The sequence below is a fragment of the Trichosurus vulpecula genome, chromosome 2, assembly GCF_011100635.1.
Source record: "Trichosurus vulpecula isolate mTriVul1 chromosome 2, mTriVul1.pri, whole genome shotgun sequence".
Taxonomy (NCBI): domain Eukaryota; kingdom Metazoa; phylum Chordata; class Mammalia; order Diprotodontia; family Phalangeridae; genus Trichosurus; species Trichosurus vulpecula.
Genome location: NC_050574.1, coordinates 296,904,418 through 296,923,705, shown reverse-complemented (window position 1 = coordinate 296,923,705; position 19,288 = coordinate 296,904,418). Strand labels below are relative to the sequence as shown.

Genomic DNA, 19,288 nt, shown 5'->3' with positions numbered 1-19,288 from the left:
CTAAGTCATCTCAATCTTTACTTTTCCAATGTTTCTACCTATCTTCCACAGAGGCCTATTAGCTAAGCAAAGCAGATGTCATTAGGAAGAAGAGAAAATAGCCTGTCACTTATATAGGCATTTTTTTGCTTTTATTGTCAGAACATTTGTTTCTATATATGCATCCCTTTATCAAGTACATGTTCTTTTGAATACTCCATTTTTTTGAGAGCAAAGATGTTGGCAAAAAAGGAGTTATTGTCAATTAGAGGATGGATTTGTACTTTCTGAAGCATCTATTAGCGAGAGTTCAAAGAAGATAGTGATTAGGATAAAATTTGTCCTAAGTGACATTACATAATTATTTTAGTGAGAAGTATTATACAAGTATCATATTAAGCTGTGGAATCATTCTGATATAATAAGGTATAGTAATAATCTTCCTTATCTATAGAATTGGTAGGGTAACTCCTCCACTCAAAAAATATCAGTGACTCTAAATTCTCTCCAATTCAAATTCAAACTTCAATATGCATTTCCTAGTTCTTCATATTCTAGGATCAACTTATGTTTCCTGCTTTAGTTCATATTATGCCCATTGACTCACTTGATATTCCAGTTACTTTTGACCTATGTGCTTTTCCTTACCTACTAAATGATACTAAATGGTATTTTCTCCTCCTTTGCTTATAAAATTCTAAAATGTCCTTCCATGAAGCCTTCCTGATTCCCTCTATAGAGACCTTTCCCCTATGAGTCATAAAATAGCATTTTTCTTTTGTATCTTTCTACATATAACTGTTAGTTATCTTTTTGTTATATATCCCTATAAGTTCCATTAGATCAGGGTCTCTGTCTTATCTAAACTTTCTGTCTGCCCCAGCACCTACCACTCTTCTCTGTAAATATTTATGTTATCAATAAAATTAAACTAGAAATAAAGTGATTCAGTCAATGAACATTTTTGCATACAATAATCTTAGGTGTAGTGGAAGGGCAAGTTGAGATGAGTAAGATCTTATAATCAAGTATTGGAGATAAGATATATATCTAAGAATTATGATTTTTTAAAAAATAAGACATAGCAACACATTTAAAGATACATAAATCTTTGTATGTCATAAAATTCTATTACTTTTATGTAAATGAAGTCACATAAGTTCAGTAAGATTCTTTTATTTTATATTTTAACATATTATTTTAACATTTATGAACTAGAAAGCATTCTGAGTACTGAAATAGACTAGAGTCTGCCCAATTATATGGTCTTCATAACAAAACAGCTGGCCCCATTTCATACCTACTGGGGGAAATCTGAGTGGTGATAAAAAGCTTTCAAATGAGATTTGTGAAATCTATGAATGACCTCAAATCTCTCCAATATTTTTTAAAAGATATTTATACAAAGGAAACAACATTAAAGCTCTAAGTTAATATATAGTCTGACAAAAATACATACAGCTAATAGATTCCCTACCAGAAAGCCAATATGCAGCCTCCTGGAATCCCCATCTACTTGCTCTTTTGGAATGCACAGACAGAGCTCTGTATATTTATCTGAAGGAAAGAGAAAGACAATGTCTTTCCTTGTAGCCATAACACTTTTTTGGTCTTCCTCTTGGGAATACAGGTTTCCTTTGAAAGCTTCATTTAAAACAGATGCTTCCTTTTCTTTCATATTGACTTCCCTGCTTGTTTGTACTCTATATGACTACTAAAGCCTCAAGAAGTTTTGTTAGGATTTGGTCCTCTTGAGTCATAGAGATAGAAACAAGCCGTTTAAATGGGGTGGTGTTCAAGTCCAAGACCTTTATTCACTAGGGGCTGGGGGAAGAAATGAAAGAGGTCTGGAAAAGAAAAATCTAAGCAGTCTATGAAGTCTTGTGGAATAGAGGAAGTTCTGTTTTCCCAGTAGGTAGGCTGGTAGGTAGGTAGGGTTTCAGGCAGACCAGCAGTAAAACTAGTATCCATGTACTTTACAATCCATTATCAATCTAAATTCTCAAGACCAATTCTATCCACATGCAATTATGCTGCCAGAGATTACAACAAGGGCTTTTAACTTTTTTTCTTCTTCTTTTTGGTCTATGAGGATATGAATCCTTTGGAAGCCTGTTAAAGCTTATAGAGCCCTTCTCAGAATAATGTTTATAAATGCATAAAATAAAATACGAAGGATTATAAAAAGAAACCAAAGATCAGTGAAAATAGAGTTTCTTTCTCATCCAAATTGATTGGCCTGTGGAAATCTATCAAATGAAGAACCTTTTGGTTATAATTTGATTCTCTCACTCTTCAGTCGATTTGATAAAAAATATGTGTGAATGAGGAAAACCTAAATGGCTGGTTTGGGAAAATATATATTTTATTATGGTCTTTTATTACTTTAAAGTTATGAGAAATTACCACAACATTAAAATTTAATTTGAATTTAAATCTGAATAGATCATAGCTCATTATATCATTGGCAGGAAATTTATACTAAATAGGAAAGATACCTACTAGGCTTAGCAGATGATAGGAAAATAATATTTAGAACTTAAGGGGACTTTTGAGATCAAGTAGAAGAAATTGAGTCAGAGATATTAATTGACTATTCCAAGATGAAACATATGTAGCACAAGCACAGACACTAAGAATCAGTGCTAGAATTTATACTATACTTGCTACTATATAAGGCAGGTAGCAAGCTCTAGAGGAAAAAGTGGTGAATTTACCTTTTACAATAACTAGCAATGTGATATTAGTTGGATGAGTCACCTCTCTGAGAAAACATTAGTTTTCTCATTTGTAAAATGGAGGTATAAATAAATCAGATACTGCTGACAGTTATACCCACTCAGAAATCCTGAGAAATAGATCAATGAAACAACATAGAAAGTAGGAAAATACAGCAAATGTATAGTTCTCCAAAATCTTGAATTACTTTCCAAGGAATCATAGTATAATATAGAAAGGGAAAGGGACCTTCAAGGCCTTCAAGTCCAATTTCACCTTCTGTAGATAAAGAAACAAATGTAGAGAAACTAAGTGACTTGGCTTTGACATGATTTCTGGCCATGACATTGGGATAAAGAAGAGAAACAAGAAAGGGGAATCACCAAGTCACTTGATAGTTCATGTTGGTCAAAGTCAGTGGATGCTGTTCTGAAGGAAGACATTTTTGACACTGCCACTACAGTAACAATTGCTAAGATCTATACATGTGTTAAATAAGGGGCAACCCACATGAGAACTGGTTCTCAGACATACTACATTGGTTGTAGTTCCTGAAAAGTATATTTTAATGACCATTATATAGGTTGCAGTAGACATTGCTATAGAGGAAGTGAAGCACTTCAAGAAGCATTCAAAGACACAGGGAATAGCATGATCCTCACTGAAAAATAACAGAAAGTACACTTGAAAACAAAAACAATAGCATTAAGAACTTACAAACTGTTATGGCAAAAGAGTCTAATTATCCTTAGAAGATAAGCAATGGCTTGGCAGCTCAAATGCCTGTTGCTAATTCCTCAACATTACTGTAGGCTTCTTGAAATTAGAAAGGAATAACAGTCATAAACCAAAAAAAAGCTGGACTGGTAAAAAAAGAATCATTTTTTAATTGATGACTTTTTTTTTCATTCAATACTATGCTGAAACCAATATCAGAAGAATTCCAGGTGATCTGGGTATCTCCATCAGACTTTACAACTTTCCCGCCAAACTGTTTGTTTTACAAGTGTTTTACAAGCCCCTTCTAGGACTAAACTTCCATTGTATCTGGGATTTTCCTCTGTTGTGGAAAAAATGAACTCTGATAAACTCGTTGATATATGAAAATAATGCTGTAACACATCCTGGCAACATATTATACACAATGAAAGGCTAAGAAATTTATCCTAAATATGGAAATAAAAATGCTTCAAAAACCTAGGAATTAATTTGATTTAAAACCTGTTGAAAATCTATAGTCTATGTGCAAATCTAAACTTGGAAAAATAAACTACTCTTCAAAGGTATGTATAATCTAGAGGCAATGTGATCATTCTCACTCAATCAAGGACTGAAGAGAACATGTGTGGAAATTTGGTGAACTCAATGCTAAATCTGAAAAAGCCAATGAATGCAGCAAAAAGAGTAATGGCATATTATGTTTTTAGACATAAAAAGTTGTATGGTTTATTGCACACCAATAAATTTACAGTTTTTACTTGTTCAATATAATTTACACATCCCTGCAGAAACATGAGCAACTTTCTATGACTTCAGGCATCGTCAGTGTCAAGACACCAGGTAAAGGAGAGAGGTCACGGGTGGTTGAACTGGCAGTTTTTAAAAGACGTATCAGTTGGCTAGAAAGAGAAACGGTAACCCCCTCCAAATTGTGTTATGTGCTTGTGGTTGATTTAGAATACTGATCCCAGAAAAGGGGCTTCAGGCATATGACACCTTTTAATAATCCTTTCACCATGCATGGAATTGGGAATGGCAGAAAAGGAGATTTCCATTTTATAAAATTGTTAGGAAAATCCCCATTGTTATTTTTGTCCTATGAAATAATGTATGTGTAACCAAAATGCATATTATCTACATTATAATATTAAATATAAAGATTTATGAATGCAAATTACAGACTCAAAACTGAGAATAATGATTTGAGATCAAAGATGAGAGATTTTCTCTTTTCTGGTAAGTTTTGGTCATATTCTACATCCTTGTCTGTCATGCCCTGGAATCCAAAACTAGGCCAAAAAATTCCTTCTTGTCCATTCTTTCTTTAAAATTCTGATCTTAATAAACATCCAATAAAATGAGCATGCCCATACACAAAGCAGAAGGGTAAAAGAATTGTATACATGAAACCATAAAACTCTTTTACATACAGATAGTTTTTCCTTTTAAGTATGTAGTAAATTCAACACAAAGCTTTCAAAACTGTCCTAGATTGTTTCTGGCCTTTCTTCTATTTTGTTTGTGTTTTAAAAATATGTGTCAATAATCTTTTTTTCTCTTTCTTTTTACTTTATCTTGCTTTCAAATACCTTTTCCCCTTTCTCTTCTAAACCCCTTTAATTTGGAAGAAAAGAAAAATAGGAAATATATCATTTGTAGCAAACATGCATAGTCAAACAAAATAAATCGCCACATTGGTGATGTCTCAAATGTATTCTGATTCTCCAATTTAAGCACATCACCTCCCTGTCAGTAGAATAGTAGCTTGCTTTATCACTCCTTTAGAATGGTAGCTATTGATTGCAATGAATAGAAATCTTAGGTCTTTCAAAATTGCGTCTTTAATTATGTGTGTGTGTGTGTGTGTGTGTGTGTGTGTGTGTGTGTGTGTACGCATATGAAGAGGAGGCTCAACCTAACAGAACCATAGGCTCATATACATTCCTCTTTTATATGTATTTTATATTATGATTTTTACATTCAGAACAGAGTAATATGTGATCCTGCTTTTTTGGAAAGATTATAAAAATGAAGTGAACACACTTTTCTATAGCTTCCCTATCTTTTCGGCTCCCTCTGTCCCAAAAGCAATATGGATACTTTTTCTTTAATAGTTCCTGGATGAAAGCATTTTGATTTTGAGAGAAACAATTAGCTATCTTAATTAGTAATAAAGATAACAGCATATATTTTTGAATTATTATGTTTTTAAAATACATGCATAGATTCATGTTATTGAAGTTTTCTAACAATCTTTTGAAATCCAAGTTAGTATCATAAAACCGATCTTATTGACAAATTTTGGTGCAGATGTGGGAATGAAGGTATACTATGAAAATCATTTCTAAATTACCTGATCATTGAAAATTATGTCCATATATCATTTAGTCCAATGAGTGAATTTATTTTTTCTAAATATGTCTAGAGCTCCCATTCTTCTTATTTTTTTCAATATCACAAAGGTCTGTACTTTCACTGATTGGGGTACTCTGTTCACTGATGCAGATATGAGCCCCTTTTTTCATAGTAAATTATTATCAAGGATTTTTACAGCCTAAAAAAATAGGATCCTATAGGTAATCTAGTGATAAGCCTCATAGATTTGGCTAGGCTGGTCCTCAAAATGGAAGCATATACTCCATCATTCTGGGCCTGGACTCAAACTCTTTCCAAGTAGGGAAAACATAGTGTAGCTTATGCTTCAAGAATTCAGGGTCATCACAGTGAGGTATCAGAGGAGAATTTAAACAGAAAATCTCCACTTTTATTGGATCATTAAAGAGCTAGAATTAGGCAATAATATTTCTCCTCTAATTATGGTTACCTAGCTCCATAATCCTGGTCATGTGGAAAATATGATGGCAGGATGCTTAAGAATTGATTGTTTCCTTCCTGTAGACTTCACCCACATTTCAAATTAGGCTTTTTTCATTAAACCTAAAAGGTTTAATGACATTCTACCCCTTGAATGATTATACTCACTGCAAGTAGTATGCTTGTAGCTTCTAAATAAACTCCTCTTAAATTATTCTGGACAGAGAAAAATGGCAATGTTGACAATAGAAAGCTCTAGCCAAACATCTGGGAAAATGTTTATATTTTGGTGACTGTGCTTTTTCAAAAGAACATCATTTTTTAAAAAAGATGCTTTTTTAAGCCCAGTATTGTTTTCAGGAAGAAATGTCAATTGAAAATTACTTTTCATAACAACTGCTCCAGTTCCATCGGTTTACCTGTCAACAGGCATAGTTCAACATGTCCATAGCACTCTTAAATTTATAGGGCTGCTAATCACATTGAAACTCAAAATTCATTCTAGATGTCTAGGTTGACTTTATTTCAGAACAAATGGAGAAAACTTCAGTTGTTTTGGTTATATTGCCTCTTAAGCTACAAATAAATATTAATTTAAATAAAAATATTTCCCCAGAAAAGTGAAATTAAAATGGCATACCTTGATTTAAAACTGTCAGGTGGCATAAGCTCCAAAGTATGAGTGGGTCCATATAGGTTCACAACATATAGTTTAACTGTTGGGTTCACTTGACCAGCCTTTGAGAAAATGAAAGTAGTGACACATATTTAAAGCATTAGAAAATGTAGAGAGAGAATAAAAGAAATAATAATAGCTTATTATATACTCTTTCACCATTACAATCTTACACACATCTCATTTAAGCTTCACAACATCTGTATGAGCTAGGTAGTGAGCATACAATTATGCCCACTTTACAGCTGAATAAACTGAAGTTTGGAGAATTTAAGAAGTCCATCTGTTATCTTACAACTAGTAGGCAGCCAAGTTAGAACTCAAATTCAGGTCTCCAGGCTCTAAGGCTAGTGTAAATTTCATTATACAATGCAGCCTTTCAAGAAAACTACTTCTATATTTTCAATACTCTTTCCCCTTAAAATGCATAACTAAACCATGCTAGAAACTATTCTAAATTCAGGCTTGATGGGTTTCACTACTTTTGCTGGGTGCTACTCAGTCTTTTTATTCAGTCATTAATTTAGTCATTTAGTAATTAATGTTGATTTGAAATCACTAAAGCTACTCAGTAGATATTGTGTTTCTTCCCAAGAATGGCTTCTATGAAGCTGGTCCTATAATCAGACAGTCAAAATATGTGTTGACCCAACTATTTTTATTTGTGGGCTTTCAATAATACTTAATAGAAAAAAATATCACTCTTCCCAGATGCCACAGTACCTGATTTCTGGCAGAAATGAGAGATCAGATGATGAACTGGACTTGGTATTGGACAATTATGTAGGGTTGAAGGTTAGCTCAAACTTCATAATTTATGTAACGAGAGGTAAGTCATTTCAACTCTCTGGGCCCTAGTTTATTCACTTGTAAAATAAGGGAACAATACTAGATGATCTCTAAGAGCCCCTTCTAGGACTAAACTTCTATAATTTAAAATTTGATTCCTTTGGTTTCTTTCTTATATTCTTCCAATTTAAGTACAAATATTTGTTAAAATTGCAGCATGAACAATTTGACATTAATGTATGTATTTTTTAGTTGTCTTTCATCCAGGTTACAAGACCTGAGGGCAGTATCAGAACATGGATTGCCAGCAGGAATTTAGTGTAATAGGGGAAAATATAATGGGTAGATGAGGGACACAAAGTCTAATTTCATCAACTGTGCAATTTTGTTGAAGAGTACTTCTGAAATCAGCTTCAGGTAATTGACTAATTAGGTAGTTTTGTAATAATTTTGGTTACTATATTCAGACAATTCATTAGTATGATCGGAAGCCTTGATGGAAGAATAGTTCCTATGAGGCCAACTAGGATTTTTTAGAGAGGGCAGAGAAATGGGTATACTGGGAAGTGTCCAAGAAGGAATTGTATGCTTTGCGATGTAAATGAGTTGGAAAATATCCAATAGAGGGGGAAGGGGGAAATGATGCAAGTGTTTAAAAGAGAGATCTATGTTAACAGAATTGGGATTACTAAAACAGAGTCTAAGTCAGAATATAATGCTCATGTGGGAGAGTTAAAATGCTGCCATCATTGATAACCATTAACAGCTTGGCAAATTTATTGATAAGCGCTTTGAAGGACTAAGGGAAATGGGTTATATGAGAGTTTAGATTTCAGTAAATGCTGAATTAATGAAAATTAAATGTTGTGAGGTCAGTCTGTTAGAAGGTTACAACAAAGTTTTCTTACCTCACTACTCTACCAAAGGAAGGTTCTGATTAAAGAGTCTAGAGAATACTTTCTGGTGATTTTGAGAAATACTCATTTGTTGCTGTCTTTTTCAGAAAATTCTGAATATCACAGTAGTAAATGGCCTTTGGAGCCACTAACAAAACCTCTCCAAACTCTGAATCTTTAACTTTATTTGGTCAATAAGAATTCCATTTTTTTTTTTAATCTGCTAGATGCGACCGAAGACTTGGTGGGAGTTGACTTTGTTGGGGACAGTTACTCTGTTATCATTAAAATAAATGAATTTTCTAAGATCATCTAATTTTATATTTGCTATTTTATTAGGAATTTGTGGGTACATTATGGAGTTAAAGATATCGTTTTGTGATACAATTTTTCAGATGAGCTTGCTGTAATATTCATATAACAGACTAATATAAATAATCTTGGAAGATAGCACTTGAACAAGATACATAATATAACTTCTTTATACACAGATGTGTAACCACATGGCATAATGGTCAGGATGAGTGACAGAGTTCAGTCAATCATCTCTGACTCATTCCATTTTGTATTCCCTGGCTTTCTTCAAGTCTCAGCTAAAATCCTAAATATAAGGACCTATACCTATAAAGACCCCTTCCTGATCCACCTTAATGTTGGTGTGTTCCCTATGCTGATTGTGTCCACTTTATCACCTTTGTATGTGGTTATCTGCCAGTCATCTCCTCCATTCTATTCCAAGCTCTTTGAGATCAGGGACTGTCTTTTACCTTTTTGGATCTCCAGTGCTTAGCAGAATACCTGGCACATAGCAAGACCTTAAAAATACTTGTTGGCTGACTGATTTCACATGTTCTAATGTGAAGGTGTTTGGTATTCTGCATTGTTGAGCACTTTGTTTCATCCTCTTACAATTCAGGCATTGTTGGAAATAGGTGACCAGATGACAGGGCAGCAAGGTGGTGCAGTGGACGGAATGCTGGGCTTGGAATCAGGAAGACTCATCTTCCTGAGTTCAAATCTAGCCTCAGACACTCACTAGCTGTGTGACTCTCACAAGTCACACAACCAAGTTTGCCTCAGTTCCTCATCTGTAAAATGGGCTGGAGAAGGAAATGACAAAACACTCCAGTATCTTTGCAAAGAAAACCTCAAATGGGATCAAGAAGAATCAGGCAGAACTGAACAACAACAACAAAGCACAAATGAGGCTTGCCTTTTAAAATTTTTGATCATTTTACACTTTTGAAACTAAGGGTCATTCATCTATTTTTCACCTCAATGTGACATTTGCCATAAAGATGTCAAATAAACATTTTTCTTCTTTGATTCTGAAACACAAAACTTAATGATAATTGGCTATGATTTTCATAGCAATTAAAATTAAAATTAAAGAGATAGTCTTAATTAAGAATGCTAACCTGAGGTTAGCAAAATAGCCTAACACAAACATTTTGTGAAGTGCTAATGACTGTTGCTGTATAGGTTTAGAATCTTGCTGAATTAAGAAAAAATTCAATATGTTTATTGGTGCAAGAGTTTCATCAAATTGGATATGGGTTAAGTACATCCTACTCTAAACCTCTCTGATGTATAACACTATGCATTCTTTTATTTCTCTTTTTTCTCAATGTAGTTTCATAAAAGTTTTTAATATGAATAAGTTTATTTTTCAAAATCTTTCTCAAAGGGGTGGAAAGAAATTCTTTGCTCCCTAGGCTTAAAAAAGATTTCTAGCATGAATCAATAGAGAGAAAAGACCATGCCCTATCTTTGTAATCAAAGCCTGAACTTTTAGACCTCCTGGTAATATACTTGAGAACTTAACTCTATGTCTTTTTATGCCCTGTATTCCTACTTGCAAGAATCTGCCGATAGGCACACATGCTTAGGGCCACATGGTTTAATGGAAACAATACTAGATAAAGAGGCAGAAGATCTGAGTTTAAATCCTGCCTCAAACACTTGCTAATTGTATTGAAATGGAAAAGTCACATTACCTTTCTGGGCCTATGTTTTCTCAACTGTCAAATGGGAATAACAACAACTACTCTTCCTACTTCAGAAGGTGGTTGTGAGGATAAAACTGGATTAAAAAAGTACTTTTACAAGCTCAATTGTGGTGGAAATAAGCTGAAAAGTAAAAAGATGCCCATCAATTGAAGAATGACTGAAAATCCTTTGGTTGTAGATGTAATGGAATAATGGAATACTATTGTGCTGTATGAAAGGAGAAAACATGATTTCAGAGAGAAAAGGAAAGGTTTCTATGAATGGATACGGAGTGAACTAAGCAGAACTAGAAGAATAATCTAAAAATAGCATCAATATTACTAACATAAAAATTTTGAAGACTGAAAGGAATATAAGGAAAATAATTTTTACAATGATAATGTTGTAAAAACAAATAACTTCAAATGCTGTAAAAACTATGATCAAAACAAAGACCATCTAGGATTCCAGAGGAACCAACATGAATTATGTTAGCTACCTTTTGATGGGTGATAGATTTACAGTACAGAAATAATGCATACTTACATATATATACACACATATGTGTATGTATATACACATAGATACATACACATTCACACACATAGTATGTGAACACGTATATATGTATATATGGATGCATGTATGTATACACACTTATTACAGCCAATGAGGGAATTTATTTATTTGACTAATGCATATTTTGGATGTATGTGTGTGTTTTTACATTAGGTTGAGGACTGTGTAATAGTTTCAGAAATGATATATGAAAAGAAAAAAATACAGGTCTTGAGGGGAATGAAATGTTTCTGAATAGTAACACTCTCACACAGGTATGGCAGTCACAGAAATAGGAAAGATACCAATGGGAAATAGCGCGGGAGGGTAACTTGACCCACAATCTCCCCAGGTGCATAGGGAGGCTAGTGAATCAGATATTGAATAAGATGTGTTCAAATTTACATAGAATTTCAGGGAAAGAGTTGACGTAGTTATTGTCTTGTCATCTGAGGGAAAAGACAAGGTTGGGTAGTCTAGACCACTGAAATCACTACATTTTCACAAATGCCAAATAAGGAATGAGGAATAAAGGGCAGGGGCCCAGGAAACTTAACTCTAACTCTAACCACAGGAGGCAGGTGCCTGGGATGTGGGGCAATGCCCATTCTCTGCATCAGATAAACCTTAGGCTATATATATCTGGGGCAAGGGAGTGGCATGTCTAGTGACATATCAATAAACCCAGTTTTCACAATCTCATAAAAATCATATTTCCAAATACTTCTAATTTTAAGGTATGCTAGCGGATTTACATTGAAAATCTCTATATTAATTTATTACTATCTGTTTTGTGCATGATTAATTATAATCAATATTTTTTGAGAATACTACTTTACGTCCAAGAGGGTTTGGAGAATGACAAGTATTTTATCATTCTTCTTCTTTCATTAACATTTTTGTGCAATATTTCAGAATGGGGAACAATCACGAGAAAAATGTGTCATAATCTCCCATTAATGATCTTTCTCCCATAATGGTTACAGTGAATGCTTTGAATGTGTAGGTGAGGGAGTGGAGGGATAGAATTTGGAAGGTTTGGCAAATCACTCCCTTTGTTGCTATCCCTAGTTGAGAGAATGTTCAAATTTGACCCTTGATCCTGATATCACTCACTGCTGATCAGCATTGTTTGCATTTGACAATGCGTGAGACAAAAAGAAAAAAAAAAAGAGAAGAGTGAGCAGAAGGAGAAACAGGAAAGAGGAAAACAAAAGGAGAATCATAGAGGTCATAAAACATCAGAGCTAGATAGGTCCTTTGAGATCACCTACATTTCCCTTCTCATTTCCTAGATTAAGTGGGAAAAATTCTGGGAGATGACTGAATTGCCCATTTTCATACAGCTAGCTCATTGTAAAACCTGCACTAGACATTATGACTCCTGAGAAAAAAGGAAAGTGGGAAAAAAGCAAAAAAAAAAAAAAAGGAAAGGCGAAAAGGATCTCTAAGGGGAGAGGAGATATAAGAAAGGAAAAATCAGAAAAAAGTTATCATAACAGAACACTAATGAAACTGTCAGGATGAATTTTGGCTCTCAAAACAACTTTCATGCTGGTATCCTCCCTCACCCTCTATCTCTACTAGAGATCAGTGTAAGATATCAAATGTCAAGCTGAAAGCAGAAGGAATTATAGTTTCTGCTGCTCTTGGGGGACAAATCCTCTAGGTATTAGCAATACTGTCATCATTCAGTTCACTAACCCAAAAAGACAGGATTAATGGGCCAATTCCACTTAACTTACCTTAGGATATGGATACTGTTTTGCTTTGGGATACAGCCCTCCAGTAAAGCAAGGAATAACCATGTTCGGCACCAAAGAGTCATTTATCATCAGGAATGCAAGTCTTTCTCCATCCGGGGACCACCAATGAGCAATGTGGGAATGTAGAAGTTCCTCTAGAACAAATCAAATTCTTTGACATCACTTCTGCAGACACGGCCTCACTAATCCAGAGATATCTGTATTTGAATTCTGAATGATATCTTTATTTTCCCCTTGTACTCAGGTAAGCTTTTTTGATTAAACCTAGGACCCATTATTTTTGTCCTGTCACTTTCTAATTTAAGGGTAAAATGGCTATAAATAAACTAGTATATAAAGAAAGTAGTCAAGATTTCATGTTCATTTGGTAGTATAAATGGAGGACATAAAAGGATTATGAAGAACAAGCAGAGAGAGAGTAGACTGATGGAAGCTTTCATTCCAAATTGATTTCTTTGGATCAATATTAAGTTCATTTCAACATTCCTTTATTCAGCATACAATACATATGTATTGAGCAACAACTTGATGACCAATACTGTACTAGCCAGCAAAAAATAGTATTTGAGGGGCTAAGAATTCCCTTGGTGGCATATATACATGTGTACATGTATATGTGTATATGCACACATATGTACACATGCATATATGCATATGCATGTGCATAGGTGTGTATACATGTGTACATTTATAGTGTATGTAGATATAATGTATACAAAAGTTTCTTGCTAAACTACAATATGCTTAGTGAAAAGAGATTGATATAAACACAAAGTATCATAATGGATTTAGAGGTCAGAAGGAAAGCATGGGCCTAAGTATTCCTAGGTATTCAAGTAGAGGTGAAATCTGTCCTATTCCAAAAGTACTCATAAACCACTTGTGCTTAACATGAAGCATGTAGCACCCCAGCCCATTTTGAAGATATTCAAATGTGCTTTTTTGATAATTATCACTCTTCAAAAAGATGTATTCCCAGGTATCCTATGCCTAAAATAAAATAAAAAAGAATCCTGCCAATTGTTGTAGAAATAAAATATATCCAGTGAGGGAAAGGGGTCATTTTTATAAGTAAACACATACACACACCCATAAGTCATGATAAAGCAGTGAGGTAAAGTCTTTAAGTTATACTAGTCATTAGAAATAAAAAAGGAAAAATAAAAACAGAAAATTATAACTAATGGATTTAAAAAATAAAATAAATATATTATGTTATAATATTTATACATTGTATTTTTATAATCATATTGTCTCCACTGTAAGTGTAAGTTTCATTTTTGTTCTTTTGACAACACTGAATTAGAAAGCCTCTTTGCAGGGCAGATGGAGTTATCAACATATGTAATGTTCTGGAGACAATTATAAAAAGAACAAAAAATAAGGAAAAAAACAAACTTTGGCAGATTGACTTAGAAGATGCCATAAAGTTTAGCTTAGCATTTGATATTATGGAGTGGATTTTGTCTCTTTGTGGATTACCTCATGAAGCAACACAGGGTTACTAATGGTATCAGATTGTAAATATTCTGTACACATAGGCAACACAGTACCCTCTTCCTTTTTATTCTCTGACCATTTATGTATATGTTCAAATGACATGAAACATCAAGTTCCTTATATTTAAGCAAATCTGTGAAAGTTTGCTGGTGAGAACATTGAGCACACAAATAAAATAGCACTACACTTTCAGATAATCAGAAATGATTGAATTTTTAATAGAGAAAATGCTCTGGAGAATGCCAAATGGCATGACCTTGACATCTTTAAACTTTACTTTCATAAAAAAAGATGATCTGATATGTCAGATTTAATTAAGTTGCCATGTTAATGATGCTAATTTATATGCAATAATATTAGATTGGATTTGTTTGAACTATGTTTAAATGGTCTTTCATTTCAAAGATTTTATTTTTTCTTTGAAACTTCAGTGACCAATTTTAATAATTATACATTTCATTTGTTTTGGCTTCCTTTGAGTGTTGCATGGTGTTGAGTGGTCTTAAAAAGAAGGTTTAAAATAAAATTAATCTTTTAAAGCATGAGTAGTACCAATCCCTGTTAATAGTTCTGACTTGTCACTCTTACATATAACATCCTCCCAAATGAATCAATCCTTCAAAAAAAAAAGATGACCTACATTTCTCTGCAGAAAAATCAACCGGTGATAACACACATGGCTCTTCATTGAGCTTGTTGTACTAGATATTTAGAGAAGGGAAATTTTAGTCTATAAAAATTAATTCCAATGTTACCTTTAGTTTTCATGATTTTGTGGCTAAGATGAATTTGAATTGTAATATATTTACTAAATACAAAAACAATCAACTCATTTGGGCTCATTATAGGCTAAAGACTGAGCCTCTGGTAAGTACTGGTAAGTTATGATAAAGGTAAGTGGTTAGGTACAAGTTTCAGTGTTGAGAAAAAGCCCTATAGTTAGGGGGCATCACAAATGGGGCTCCAATGATCAGCATGAGATCATGTGATGCCTTAGGGTGCTGAAAGAAGTGTGACTGGTATGTTTTTTAATCCCATTCATGTGGTAGTGTTCTAAACTTAGAATATTGTTCCACTGTTTTTCCTCCCACTCAGACACATTCTAATATGAGAGTGAGCCCAGAATTTGTGGTCTTATTATCCTGAGGAGTTTAGCTTCTCTCTTTGAAATGGAGCTTTTACTACCTTCAAATGCCTTCAATGACCATCCAACATAGAATTACAGAGTATAACTGGAACAAAGTAATGGGCCCTATTATCTTTATAAGTTGTGGACTAACAAATTATATCACTCATTTCTAAACTCCTTTAGAAAAGAGATAATATTTGCTAACCTTATAATTGCAATAGTAGAGTGTGAAGACATTGAAAAGGGAAATTAGAGGCCACTGAAGACAACAATTATGTCTTGGTAGGCCTTTCAAGGCAGCTTCCCAATGCTTATGCTTTAAATACGCTATGAAATGTAACTTATGTTGCACTGACCAAAATAGGTGATTCATATGTAATCATTTCTAAATTTTCTTATCCTATGTTTTCTGATTTTAAATGGAGAAATAAGGAAATAAAAGAGAGCCATTATTTTTCCTTCCTTCCTTCCTTCCTTCCTTCCTTCCTTCCTTCCTTCCTTCCTTCCTTCCTTTCCTTCCTTCCTCCCTCACTCCCTTTCTTCTTTCCTCTCACTCTCTCTCTCTTTCTCTCTTTTTCTCTTTCTTTCTTTCAAATTGTTGTAGTCTCCAACTGTCCTGGCCTCCTGTAGTGGCTCAGCTTAGTAAACCTTAAACAATAAACCTCACCACTTATATTGTTTGTCCTCAATATCAGTTTAGTACATAAGACCTATGAGTCTTGCTCACTTTATAGAACTTTAAAGCATCAGAAAGAGTGTTATAGTACACAGTGCTGCCATGGAGATAGAGATGCTATGTTTAGAGGCAATTCCTGATTTTAGAGTTTTCAATTAAAAGTCTAGTCATTTTTCAAATCCTGAGACATGCTGCCAAGGCCATTTGCAAAATAAGGTTTTGTAATGGTGTGTGGGAAGAAGGGAGGAAGAAATGGTGAAGTTTTGTGTCCAGGATAGGTCAGCTTTCCTATCCACAAGCCTAGGCAAGAATGGGAATCTAATTATCAATCAAAATTTGGTTTCTTGTGACACATGAATCTTTTAAATACTATTGTACTTAAAAATTAATTTGATTCTTATCATCAATAACTTCTTAGGTGGATTACACTTTCTCCCATTATGATCTGTTTTTAAATATGATAGATTATTCTCAATGAGCATGATTAAAATCAGGAGGTGTTCATAAAGTCTGACTATTGTTAACTATATAGTGTTTTTTGTTTGTTCATTTTTCATCTTTCCAGGACAGTCAGAAAAAAACAACATCCAATTTCCAGCCTGATTATTTGTAAGACTGCCATTCATTTTATTAGCTAAGCCTTATCTCTAATAAAATCCATCTAGCTTGACCAAAAAAAAGGTTGGGAAAATATAAGTAGATGCAAATCACAACAGAAGATACATGAGCATATAGAAGTTATAAAAGCATGAAACCAAGTTAGAAAGAAATGAGAAGAAAACAGCTAAGAGTATTCTGAAATGAATAGATTTCTTCTGTAGACTTTGTATAACAATATGCCATTTGAATTCTTTCAAAACTAAATTCACTCAACTCACCTTCATATAACCAGTCAGCAATTCCATTAAAAATAATTCCTTCTTTTCCTGAAGATGTCAGTCGCAATGAACTGCTCTTTACATCAGGTTGGTAGTAGATGTTATTTTCAAAAATGTAAATCTGGATCAGAAAACATTTCAAACACACAGTTGTATGATCTATGATCATATTTCCCCCTTTTTCTGACTGACAGGATTAGCAGACAAGTTTACTTCATTTTCACCTTAACGTTACAATAAAATATGCCCCCATGGATGGATGGATGGATGGATGGATACATACACACACACACACGCATATATATACATACATACACATATACATACATACACACATATCTAATACAATAGCTAATGACTGTTAAATGTGAAATTCTTATTAGCCTCCAATTTTCATTTGGACATGTGGGCAACACCCAAGTATTGACATTTGTTTATGCATGTTTTTGAAAGCATTGTGTCATCTACTTTGGTATCCTCTCTCATACATTGGGGAATTAGTTTAGATATCAGGTTAGGCAAAACTTAAATGGATGCAATTTTTACCTGAAATATAATAGCCTCCTGATATTTAGACAATATCCATATGTCCATCTTATTTGGTGTATATTCTTCTACCTCCACCTCTCTTCTACACTTTGAAACATACTACATTGAAACATTCTGTTTATATAATTTATTCAGCCAGGATTCTCTAGTATTTGCATCAGAGGTGGGCATGTCATATAATCTTATGGGGATAGAGTTAGGAGAGTTTTTTCCTACTTTTTATTTTTCCAGACAGATTAAAAAACTCCAGGCTATCTTGCCTTCACAGAAGAACCCACACAAATCAAGTAGTATCATACATTAACCTAAAAATGTTATGACAAAAAAGTTACAGTCAAGACTTTTTTTAACCATTGTGATACCCTGAAGATCTCAAATAAGAGATTGTATCTACAAAGCATTGAAAAAAAATAACCAATTTACAGAACTCCAGAGTCAAAGTAATTGGGCTTATTTCTGACCTCTAATTATTACTATTATTATGACCTTGGGTGACTCTTTTATAGCCTCCAATGGCCTCAGTTTCCTTTTCTATAAAATAAGGAAATTGGACCAAGATACTCTCTGAAGTCACTTCCAACTCTAAAAATATGATTTATTGGACTTATATCTGGATCCAAACTCACTGTTTCACTAAAAACTGGGAAGTACGCTGATTTGGGAATCTAGGAGATATCCATTTCAGTACAAACTGCAATAAGAATTATTATAGAAAATAACAACAATTTACTCATATTTATACCATGCTTTATTATAGTTACAATGTGCTTTCTGCTTTCCAGTATCCAGTTCTCTGACCTTCATTGTGAAAATGGCACGACAGAAAACAGTGTTAGACTTGGAATCAGTAAAGAGATTTGAATTCCGCATCTAATAATTATTAAATGTATATGACATGAACAAGACATATAAACTCATTGGGCCTCATTTTTTTCCATATATAAAATGGGTATATATATATATATATATATATATATATATATATATATATATATATATATATATATATATATATATATATATAGGACCTGTTTCCTGGGGTTGCTGTGAGAACCAAAATGCTTTATAAACCTTAAAATGCTTTAGGAATAATGATAATGATGATGGTGATGATGATGATGATGATGATGATGATGATGATGGTGTTCCCTTTAGACTCAGCAATACTCTCATTCCTGGTGCTAATGGCCTTATTCATTGCTTCTATTCTGTTCTGAAAATGCAAATTATAAAGACTAATACACAGTCTTTATTGAACTCTTGGAAAGCATTTCTCTCATAGGCTTTATTATTGTTTGGATGGACAAATAGCAATGATGATTTGATTGGCTATCTTCCTATGATGGAAACAGCTAGCTTTGCATCTCCAATGGAAAAGAAGAAATAAAATGGATAGCCAAATATATACTTTTGGATAATTCTGAATATTCAAATTTTAAAAATTGAAATAAGAAATAATATCTCTAATCCTTAGTACTCTGTTGAAACTTTTCTCAAATAACCCTTGTATTGCCACTCCACTGGCTTTTTCTGAATTGTAATTCTCCTTAATTTCATTGTAGCATTTGGTATTGCTGACAGTCTTTTCTTTTGTTAAACATTTTTTCTTCTATTTTCCTCTCCTCTGATCTCTCCAACTGTGTTGTTTCTT

General features: G+C 33.6%; 1 protein-coding gene across 1 annotated transcript in view; it reads right to left on the bottom strand.

The window, feature by feature from the left end:
- The window catches only part of DPP10 (dipeptidyl peptidase like 10), a 97,298-nt gene extending 80,094 nt beyond the window's left edge, over nt 1-17,204 (bottom strand). Inside the window, exons 1-3 of the mRNA XM_036745895.1 lie at nt 17,089-17,204; nt 12,885-13,039; nt 6,872-6,969 (exon numbers count right to left, since the gene is read on the bottom strand). Of these exons, the coding sequence (XP_036601790.1) occupies nt 6,872-6,969; nt 12,885-12,974 (188 nt within the window). The 5' untranslated portion in view covers nt 12,975-13,039; nt 17,089-17,204. The remainder of the gene's footprint in view (nt 1-6,871; nt 6,970-12,884; nt 13,040-17,088) is intronic.
- Between the last annotated feature and the right edge of the window lie 2,084 nt (nt 17,205-19,288).